The sequence below is a fragment of the Oculina patagonica genome, chromosome 2 (genome assembly GCF_052425735.1).
Source record: "Oculina patagonica isolate OP01 chromosome 2, crgOcupat, whole genome shotgun sequence".
Lineage (NCBI taxonomy): Eukaryota > Metazoa > Cnidaria > Anthozoa > Scleractinia > Oculinidae > Oculina > Oculina patagonica.
In genome coordinates this window covers 7,994,889-8,006,690 of record NC_135759.1, presented here as the reverse complement: position 1 = coordinate 8,006,690, position 11,802 = coordinate 7,994,889, and the positions used below count along the sequence as shown (strand labels likewise).

The window sequence follows — 11,802 nt, the reverse complement described above, 5'->3', positions numbered from 1 at the left end:
CGAACGGCGCGATTGCGCAAATCGGCGACACTCTTTGGGAGTTTTGAACATATTTTTAACGAAGATTGTATAAAAGTTTAGCAAAACTTCTACATTTCAGTCGCAAAGAGCTAGAAGCATATTTTTCATTTTTTTTTCCTTAAATTTTCTTATTGTTGTTTGACGCAAAACACCAATCAAAATTAGAAAACAAAAAAAATAAGATATAAAGTACAGCTTTTGACAAAAATAGAATGCAATTGAATGTGTTAACCTTGACTTTTATTAGGTTGCGCAAATCGTCGACACCCTTTGGGAGTTTTGAACATATTTTTAGCATCAGTTAGCGTTAAATTTACGAAGAATGATTGTATAAAAGTTTCAACTTAACTTCCACATGCCCGAAGCCAAAAGATAGAAATACATTTTTCATTTTTTTCATTTTCGTCTGTTGTTTTTTGGCGGAAAACCCGGCCCCAATCGGAATTAGAAAAAAATAAATAAAAAAAGTACGGCTTTCAACAAAAATAAAATGTAGTTGAATATGTTAACCTTGACTTTTATTAGGTTTCGCAAAAACTTTAGACTATCTCCAGGCCTGAAAAAACCTGCCACATAACATGGTCAGATGTCTTTTTAGAAAAACAGAACATTGACAAAGTCGTTTCTAAATTGCGCGTTATAAAATTTTAAGTTATCTTTGCAAAGGATTTTTTGATCTTGTAGGCCTTTAATTAAAGCACGTCAAAAACAATGAAGATTCTTTTACGCGCTTTAAAACTTTGCCGGAATTCTTCGAAATTCTGAACACTTCATGCCGTTGAAAGATGCTATTTATTAAAAAAAAGACAACATCACACAAGTCCTTTTGCGTTTGTAAGGGCTATGCAGTTTTATTTCAGATCTTATGTAAGTTAAGGAGAAAAACCTACGAATACAACTTGTAATTGCGTTGAAGAGGAATAAAATAAAATTAACCATGTTATCTTACTTTATGTGGAATTTTCTTGGTAGTATAACTAACTGTAAATGATTCCTAAAAAATAAGAGAATAAGTGTTCCTCTCTTATATCAAATCAAACCACCGGTTCATCTAGAGAGAGTACATTTGTGAGATTCTATAAATCATTCTGAAATGAACAAGTGCCTTTTTAAAATACATAAATTTCCAGTCTGAGTTAAGATAACTTTTAAGCAAAGGCAATTAATAGAAAAAAAATCAAATTTTGAAATTTCTATTTGTTGAACAGTGACCACAGAGGGGGGGGGGAGGGGGGGCTGGTAGGGCTATAGCCCTACCACTTTTTTACTTGGATCGATTTTTTAGGCCTCCAGATAACATGGATAATGTATGAATTTTACAACTTGAAGGAAACAAAATGCGTTTGTCTTGGCCACGATGGCTAGAGATTTAAACCCTACCAGTTTAAAATATGCTGTCCATGGTCCCTGTTGAATCATTCTAAATGACAGACTTCCCTAAATTCTTAGGTTTTCACACTTGCAAATTATTTTTGTTATTGAAATTCCCAGACAGATAATTATAATAAATACAACTAAAACGTAATATTGTTTAATAAATAGCACACACAGAAGCACACTGTATGTTACCCATTCAGACCCAAGTTCAAAATCTAAATTCTTATTACAAACTGTCATATATTCCTTTAAACTTAGTTTTGAGAATTTGCAAGTAAATCAGATGAAAATGATGACAAAGCAAGTATTGATGTTATCAAAACCCCTAAAGAAGAATGTGATCAAGATAAAAATTCTCTTTGAAATATTATTATAAAGTTAACCAGACAGAATAAAAGAATAAAAAGGTTGATCGCAAAGTAAACAAACTTGTACTGATGTACATGAATAGTGAAGTTCTGAGTTGGGCAGTAGCTCCTGCAAGTGGTCTCACATGAATGAATTGCTACCCTTTGGCAGAACGATAAAACAAACAACAGGAACAATGCCCCTAACCCCAAAAACAATAGAAACTGCTACACTAGAGAACCAGTAGAATTACAAGCTAATGAGAGCTGCTATATAACTGCAATTTCTCTAGTTAGCAACTGGAGTTTTTTTAAAACCCGAGGGTTCCAACCTGCCTAGAACCAGTGAATTACAGTCAAGTCTCTCTTAACGGACACCTCTATAAGACGGACACCTCCATAAGACGGACACCTGGTTATGGTCCCTGCCGTTTTTCAGTCATTTTACTATAACAAAACTCTCTGTAAGACGGACACCTCTCTAAGATGGACAACGGACACTTTGAAACCGCTAACGGACACGCACAAGAAGTTATTTTTTAGTGAATAATACTTCAAAACTTGGTATCGAGTCAGCGTCTTTAGAATACCAAACTTACCATAAACAATCCGCTATAACATATTACTTCTCTGCGTATGGGCACCAAAGAGGTAGTTTTCTACTTACAGTATTACCGTTTGTAATGAGCAAATGAGACGAATTTCTGATATTATTTTTGTTCCACTTTTTAGGTTTTGCTAAAGTTAGCGACTTAAAACAGACGTGTATTCGTTGTGCATAGCATTTTAGCTTTATCATCTCAAGATTCTTGGTGTTAGGTTAACTCGACTCTCTATAAGGCGGACACCTCTCTAAGACGGACAGTTGGGACCGGTCCCGACGGTGTCCGTCTTAGAGAGAGTTGACTGTAAAAGCTAATGAGAGCTGCTACATAACTGCAATTTTTCTAGTTAGCAACTGGAGTTTTTTAAAACCTGATGGTTCCAACCTGCCTGAAGGGCAAGCTGGAAAATGCATTTTTCTTTGCACCCTGATATAGCTTAGAAAAGGGAGCACCCCCTCCCCAAACTCAAATAGCTGCAGCCTGCAAAGGGACTGCTACATTGATAGGCAAGTATGGAAAGTAATGGCTATAACTAAACAGGACACAGTTCTAATTGAAACCATCTAACTTGTAGTCTGTTTGCACACATACATTTATTCCAACGTAAATGCCTGTTGTAAAGTACTTAAATTATAATGGTCAAGTTTAATTTTTTTTAACGAACTTGTTATTGCTTGGAGAACATTATTATCTCTCCTAAATCATAGCCAGTCACACCAAATGAGTTGCCTGACAGGTCTACAAATCTTGCTCCACAAAGCTGGGCATCTGTAATGGCTTGTTGAAAGACCATCTCCATCTGTAGAATTAGATAGAGCAAGCAAGTGTTATTAATCAAAGGAGATCAGAGCAAAGACATAAAAGAGCTTTTATGAGCATTCCTGTCCCAAGAGGACTAATAGCAAAACGCACAAGGTCTAAAAATAAAATGCAAATGAATATAACCTCTCGGAGACTAAGAAAACATCACAAGTTCTGAGAGAATAAGAGGGAATCTAGGCAAAGTTGTCGTTTTATGAAAGTGTTTTAGGAACACCGGCTGCTTTAGAAAGAGTTTTAGGAAAATCGTCTGCCATGTTGGTTTGTTTGTCTGAGTCGTGACGTCATGCACACGCTTCGTTATTTGCCCTCTGACTGTCATCCTAATAATTATATTGCTGTAGTAACTGTATTCAGTTCATCAAAAGAATGTGCCATTCTTGTCCCCAGAGCCACCTCTACCTTTTAGCTGGTAGGGTTTTTGCACATTAGTAACAAGTGGCTCTGGGGCTATGCATGATTTAATTGACTAGATTTTTTACGATTTTAAGGAAATTTAAAAACTGGTCAATGAAATCAACTGTTTTAAACTCTCTCTTAAAACAAAGGGTTTTTCTAATGGTTGATTTGATTGGCTAGTTTTCAAATGAATTCCCTTTGTTAAAATCTAGCCAATCAAATCATGTCCCCAGATCCACCTGCTCCTCATGCAAAGGCCCTGCTGGCTTGAAGAGACAGGCCGGTTTGGGGATGAAAATGGAGTATATGTGACAAAAAAAAAATTGCTTGTCCCTGATGGGAGTCGAACCCATGATTTTTCCCACACTACTTGGATGCTCTAACCACTGAGCAGTGGGTTTATAATCATAATTAGTAATACATGTTTGTGATACATGTACATGCCCTATATACTGCTATTATCAGAGAATCATGTAAACGGTGTCGAGTATATTGATAAATATTGATGGTAAAATGTTCAGCTTGGTCATATGGAGGGAATTACAATTTTTGGAACTGTAGTCAGTTTGTCATACAAAATTAAACACTGAGTCAAGAAAAAATTCTTAGTCCCTGATGGGATTACTACTAATAAATAATACTTTTAAACATGTAACATTTACTTTGCTGTTGGAAAATAATAGAAATGCTAAGATGGTTGGCTTAATTATAATAACATAAAATTAATGTCTCAAGGACACATGAAATGAAAAATAATAAACGTATAATCACAAAGCATTGGCTAACATACTGTGGGACTGTCATCAGCTGAAATTTTCCAAACTCTGACAAAAGAGTCTTCTGATGCAGAAACAAGCTGTAAAAAAACAAAAAACAGTTACAGTTAAAAAAAACAGTGGTTAGTCTAAACTGCAAATGGTCACAGTTTGCTAACCCTAAATCTAACTAGTTACAGCTAAACAAAAGTTTGAATGAAAATCTATGTTCAGGTCTATTTCAGAGAAATACCTTAAGCATCTGTGGACGTCTTTGGAAATAAGTCCCAAGTTAGATCCCTTCTGCAAACCACCCACCCATCTCCTTGCATTTGTACTAATTCAATACATACACACAAAATCCATTTAACTAGTTAATAAGTAACTCTATATACAGCCACTTTTTAAAAACAAATGTTTTAAAAAAACTTCTTACCAGCCCTGCCTCTACACAGATATCCAATCCACTGATCCATCGCGCATGAGCACAGGCCTCAATACACAGTGCACCAGTTGAAATACTGAACACTCTAATGTGGCCTGTGGCAAAGCCGCCAATTATGAAGTCCTTATAGAAACACACTGAGGAACAGGGTAACCTAGTGGAAAGAATTATTAGTCATGACAACAAATATAACTTCTTATATGGCAACACACAAAAATGTACACTAACAGCTTTTTGTAAACTTGTGTACGTTCAATAACTAAGGCCACATCTAGATCACATGTATACATAAAAGTCCATTATGAGAGAGCTGTTCTGGTTTCAATTTTACAATTTTGACAACTCTCCAAGTTAAGACCATTTTAGTCGCCATGGCGACTAAAATTTTTGAGCTAGTGACTAAATTAGAATAGAGATTTAGGCAAATTGGCCGTTGTCTAAATTAGTGAGGGTTCATATCATAGCTCTAGGTTTTTTCTAAAGAAAATATATGAGAATTTTGTTGGGACATTGGAGATTGTCCATAATAGAGAGGTATCCATAAAGAAAGGTTCGACTGTACGCATGTAATGAAGTACTGGTACTGTAAGTTGTTTTTTTACAAAGCAGCAAAATTATTACTTACCCTTTTCCATCTATTTTAATAATCTCTGTAAAATGTCCTCCTGATTGCCACACTGTAATGTTACCCTCCTCATCTGTTGACACCATTCGTCCACCCTGCGCCTCTAGCTCACAAATGGCCACTTTGTGAGAATCCAGTGTCTCTTGTAGTTTGACAGCTGTGCCACGAGGAGGGATGTCAAATACCATGATGCTACCTTGAGATGTGCCTGAGAAGGTGAAAGAAAAATATTTGGCTTAGGCTTATTGCATATGGACTGAGTTTAGTGACAAAGGATTGTGGACAATATGTAAGCCAGTGAACCATGCAAGCCAGAAATCCAAAATTCTAATACAAAGGCTAGCTGCAAGCTACCTAAACCACAGTAACTGTAGGATAACAGGAGTGCTATTTAAGCTAACCAGAAATGAGAGTGCTATTTATAAAGCTACCTGGAATGGCTCCCCGGGGGTACTTCCTATAATGGCCTATACAGGGAAGCTCTGCCCGAAAGGGGTACCTTTTTCAGGCTTCAGGTATATAAAAAAGGGTAGGGATTTCACAAGTTTACGTATATGAAAGGGTAGGAAATTTTGTCATTAAGATATTTAAAAAGGCCTTTAATTTAAATTAAATATTTCTAACAGATGCAACTTATGGCTGTGTCATCTTTATTTATAAAGCGCTACATAAAAAATGTCAAGAAAACGTCCTGTTTTAAGTATAATATTTTGTGTCGTGTAGGTATATGAAAGGGGTACCTTTTCTGTCAGAATGACATTTAAAAGGGTAAGGGGTTGGACCTTGGGGCACCGAGCCTCCCCTGGGAATGGCTCGCATGACTCATGGGCCATACAAGCCAGAAATCCCAAATCCAAAATCCCAAGCTACCTACCCGTGGAAAGCTAACTGTAGGCTACCTTTCTATAGCGTGCTATTTAGGCCAACCAGTGTGTTGTTTAGGCTAACCTGAATGGCTTGCATTGCTTACACAGTGTCAAATCCTGCAGTGACTTAATGGTGCAAAATAAAATTACTAAGAGCCAAAGATACTTTGCCATCCAGCTTAATTTTGTTGGAAAGAAGTGATTTTGACAATAATGTTCAGAATAGTGCATGCTAAATGAATTACTGATGTATGTGTGGCCAGACATATTTTTCCTGACAACCTATGTCAACCCATCTGTCTCTACAGCACGTTTAAACATGTTTTATTTACTACCGGGTATAATATTATACTGGGTATTTCTTTATTAAAAGTTCTCAGAATGATTTTTCTTACCAACACAAATATACTTGTCTCCAACTGCCGTAATCCCTCTTGCAAAATGGGAATAGACTATGGGGGACCAAAAGAACAAATTAGTTTATTAAACCAGTTTGAAGCCTTCATTTGGAACCTTTGTGGTTTGTTTTACAAACTTTATAAATTAAACTCTGTAAAAAGCTTTTTTTGATTGCGATGTACATCTTAATTATTTAATATCTATTGTGAACAAACACAACATTATTGATCATGAACTGACCTCCTTCTTTTGATTCACCAAGTGCTTGCCAGAATATCATGATGGATCCATCAGTTTCAAACATCTTGAAAAAAAAAAAACAATTAATTTATATAATAAATGTTACTTAATATTTATAAACCAGTCACGTAACAAGTACATTTATCAGAATGGGACATCCCATTTAATTTGTCTATGCACTGCTCTAACTGATTGTACTTGAATTCATATTTAAAATAATATAAATGACATATTTGTTTAACAGACAGAGACAGACATCAGACAGACAGAGACCTAATAATAGATATTGTTAAATTCATTAATTATTCATGAGGGTGCAAACCAATCCCAGCACAGTATTCAGATCACATGTAAACAACTGTAAACCTCAATACAAATCAAACAATAGAATTAACTTTTGATACAAACTCCTGCTCAGCTAATTAGTATTCATTAACTTTTGATACAGATCTCTACTGATTCGCATAACAATCCTTTGCATTCTTTTTATTGTTTTCATTTCACAAGTAGAATAAAATATTCGCGTCCGATCTGTATGGGCATTTACAATGGCTCGCCTATCGGCTTGCCATTGTAACCGCCCATACAGATCTCCCGCTCATATTTTATCTACAACATAATATTATGTATAAATATCATGTTAGGGCAGGTGTGGTGGCCTGATGGTTAGAGTGCTGGAGCCCAGATCGAGCAGTCTGGGTTCTGAAGCCCTGGCTGGGGCACTCGACGGGGATGATTGAAGGATTTTTTGGGTTTGACATTTTCGATTCCGGGATTTTTTTGGGTTCTTGGAAAATTTGGCAAGTATTTTTTTGGGTGACTTGATCTAAATAGGGGATTTTTTTGGGTATTAAAAACAAACTTTAGTGACTTGGCGCGGCCTTGGCGTATTTATGGTATGATGAATAAACAAACATGAGAGTTCAATTTTTCATGGTTTTCTTTTATGGTTTTAAGGGATTTTTGGGGGGGTTATTTTTGGTCCGGCGATTTTTTTGGGTAATGTCGGAAGACTAAGGGATTTTTTTGGGTCCTGAGTTTTGCCTCCATTCGATCATCCCCGGCAGTTACAAGCCGGAGTACCCCCCTGGGGTCTCTCCACCCAGGTGTATAAATGGGTACCGGCAAATTTAATACTGGGGGTAACCCTGCAGTGGACTAGCATCCCAGCCAGGGTAAGTAGAAATGTTGTGGTTCAATTTTTATTTTCCTATTTTATCATTATATCTTATAACTCATTATCATACAATTTACCATACCCAAAAACAAAGAAAAATAAAATATGAACCAAGCATAAAATTGAACCACAACAGATCAAAATACTTCTAGCCATTTCATGCCAGAGAAACTGGGATAAGCTCCAGCTTGATGAGCCACTAAGCTTGACGCAGGCTTTACTTATTTACTTTGTTGTGGTTTAATTCATCTTGGGTTTAAAATTTTTCTAACTACAGACGTTTGATTTTTAATTTCTTTTGCAAGGCTAAGATAGTCCTGAGCTTGCAGAAAAGGCATTTGTCTCACCATCTTGCAAACTCTCAAATTAACCATTTGCCACCCTTAAAGGTACTCGACTTTGTACATCTGTATTACAACAATAAATAACAAATATATAACACACTCTACCTGTGCACCTTTGACAGATGTGATAACCAAAACAGTTCTCTCAGGAAGCTCACACCATTTTGCCTGATAAATTAGTTAAGAATAAGTGAGTAACTGAATGGAAATAACCACCATGTACATGTGTAGGGAGACCACAAAATTTAATACACATATTAAAACCGGTACCAAGTACTGTGACGATCATCGGATGTGTAGATCCATAAAATATCCATACCTCCCCCATGGAAGGGATTTTTTAGAAGAACCCCCACCCCTTTGGAAATTCCAGTTAAATTTCATACATTTCTTTACAATTTTTGGTCTTTGAGACCCCCACCCCCCCCCCAGGAAATTTACAATCCCTTCTGTGGGGGGAGTATGGATATTTTCTAGAACTACACATTGTAATCGACAATTTGCATATATTATTTCTCAAAAACAGAACAATGTTTCTAATGTACGAGCACTTTCAAAGATATCCGAAAAATCAATGGGACATTTTTGGCTGTGGCCCTATATTTAACACACCAGACAATATCCATATACCCACCCCATGGATGGTCATTTGAATTCTAAGGGAGTGGGGGTATCAAAAGCCAAAATGTTTGAAGGTACGTATGGGGCTTAACTGAAATTTCCAGAGGGGTGGGGACATTCAAAATAAAAAACATCTGTGGGACCGGAGGGGTATGGATATTGTCTGGAACAACACATTTTTTGGACTGCTTTGTTTTATAGTGTCTACTAAGGCCATTTTAGTCTACTGGACCCTCATTTTCTATGAACAGTAGTCAACTTCGCTATTTGGACTTGAAGTCTTATTGTTAAATATCAGATGCACATTTAAACAGGAAAAGCTATGATCATTGACTATCATGGAGACATTTATTTGAACAGGCTTAAAGTGAACAATACATATTTGATAAAAGTGCAAGGTGGTCAAATGGGAGAGTGAATTTTAACATCACAGACAATTTTTGACTATCATGTTTCAAATGACTAAAAGTTCAAAATATACATTTAAACCCACCCCTCCCCTAGAAAGCAGTCGGTGCCGCGAAGTTAACTTAGAGCAACACGTAGCCTGTGCTTTTACCAAAAGCAAACCTACATGAAATTAAAGCTGGCTTAATCATAGCGGTTGTCATTACAAGGGAAAACATGAAATTTTAATAAGCGATCAAGAGATCCTGGAACCTTAATTCCCGGACTTAATTGCGAAAATAAGCAAAATGGTAGCTTGATATCATATCCTTCCAAAGATAGTTCTAATAGCAAAAGCCCCATTTTAACGCAATAAAAGGCAAATTCATTTTACCTGTAACACAGCAGAACTGCTATGAGCTCCTTCTCCTTTACAGGAGACCTGTTTTTGATTCACAACAACTCCCTTTGTAACGTTGGTGATACAAACAAATGCCTTGTGGACGACTCCATAAGTGATCGATTGCTTCTCCTTCGACGATAAAACCGTTAGATTATTACACAGCGAGGAAGCACTGGCTTTTAAACTCACCGAAGTATCTTTTACGAACATTTTCACTGGCTAACAGCCTTAAAATCGAATAGTTTTAGGATAAATTAGGAATTTTCATCGGCGGCAAAGTTTGCCGAGGGTGGATTTGTTGAGAGCAGGTGTCAAAAGGCTCCAGGTGCTGATCAAGGCAATTAGTTTCCAGGCCCATCGAGCAAAGGAAGTAGGGCAACCGGAAATGAGTGTTTCTTGTAGTTAGCTCTTGGGAAAATTTTTCAACTTGAAGCGCTTTAAACAGTGTTTAAATGGAAGAAGTTACGTTAGTTTTCCCCTATTTTCTGGTTTCTGTTTCTTTTGTAACAAAAGAAGTGTCGGGCAATGGGAGGGCGTGGGGCAGAGGGTTGAGGGAAACACATTTTTGTCGCGCTGCGATATCGCGGCGATTTCATGGCGATCAGTTATAGCCGCGATCATATCGCGGCGACTTGATGCAACTTCAGCGCATTGAGTTGCACGACAAAAATCGCCTGTGTAAACGGGCTTTATTTTCGCCGCTTACGCCGTTAGGATCAGTTTGGCGTCTATATTTTCCCCGGGGGGGGGGGGGGCACTCTGTATATTTTTGAGTGGGGGTGTGCCGCTGGGACTCTGAAACCCTTACCCTATACCAGACCATGTTCAGCTGATTTTTGCAACCCTATACGAGGCTAGACACCGAAAATCCCTAACCTATCCCAGACTTGCATTTATATAGAACTGTATCACTATCAGTATTTTAATGGAAAACCATCTGTCAACAACGATGCCAGGATTATTTTATTTACGTTTAGGAAAGCCTCTTTCTCTTCCGAGTTTTTTTTCCTATTCTGGACTTAATTCATCATACCACCGATCAGTTTCCCGGCAAATACTACCCTTTTCTAGACCAAAACTCTCTGATTTCTATACCCTATCCCAGACTAAACTGCTTGACCATACCCTTCACAGCGGCACATACCTATATAGCTCATATATGGGAGTGCCCCCCCCCCCCCGGGATATTTTCCGTTCTAACCAATTTACTGATCCAGGTCTACATGAAATCGGCACCACTCGTCGGTTTGCCGCTGTGGTATTACAGATTCTTATTACATTTTGTTGAGGGAGAGGTGAAAAACGGGTAGGGTCGGAAAAAATGAGGCATGAAAGAAATGATTCCCCGACGGGGCCGTAAATTTTATTTTACCTTCTCCTTTCGAGCCAGAGGCAAAAATTAAAACTGGCAGGATGGTACTAGAAAACTGTCTGAAAAAATAAGTGAACAAGAATGATGATATTCATCAAGTCAAATTTACCTTTGAGCAAGATTTACCACGATTTACAGGGAACCCAATCATTTGAACGTGTTTCTACATTTGGTATAACCACTTCAGTTTTACGCTTGTTCAGTTTTGCTTTGATCGTTCGAGCTTCTGTGATGTCTTAACCCTCGGGTAAGTTCGTCTGCAACGCAGGTTAATATGTGTTGGGTCTCTTCTTTTCAAACTTGACTGCAAGGCTGATCATACTACATGAAAAGTCGACTTTGCGAGACACCAAAACGACTAGAACCGATACAGCAGCCGGCTCAAAGAGCCAACGCAAATAAATTGCCAAAAACGTACTCTGTATCGAGTTCCGTACTTTGAGCTCACCTGTCCCCCCGAATCACGCGCAGCCACATCACGTGTTTCGGGGGACAAGAAATCCAAATGGTCACGAAGGTGTCTCGCAAAGCAAAATAACTTAAATGTGCTATGCACAGCCATTCCAAATCATTTAAGCACATGGACAAAACCATGCTAAA

General features: G+C 37.6%; 1 protein-coding gene across 1 annotated transcript; it reads right to left on the bottom strand.

Annotated features, from left to right (window-relative positions):
- Nucleotides 1–1,253: 1,253 nt before the first annotated feature.
- LOC144642951 (WD repeat-containing protein 54-like) lies at nucleotides 1,254–10,138 on the bottom strand. The gene is made up of 8 exons (XM_078502073.1): nucleotides 9,822–10,138; nucleotides 8,525–8,587; nucleotides 6,899–6,962; nucleotides 6,655–6,711; nucleotides 5,394–5,601; nucleotides 4,760–4,922; nucleotides 4,359–4,424; nucleotides 1,254–3,149 (listed from the first exon to the last, which is right to left on the bottom strand). Exons 1-8 carry the CDS (start codon nucleotides 10,038–10,040, stop codon nucleotides 3,018–3,020), a joined length of 972 nt encoding a protein of 323 aa, XP_078358199.1. The 5' UTR covers nucleotides 10,041–10,138; the 3' UTR covers nucleotides 1,254–3,017.
- Between the last annotated feature and the right edge of the window lie 1,664 nt (nucleotides 10,139–11,802).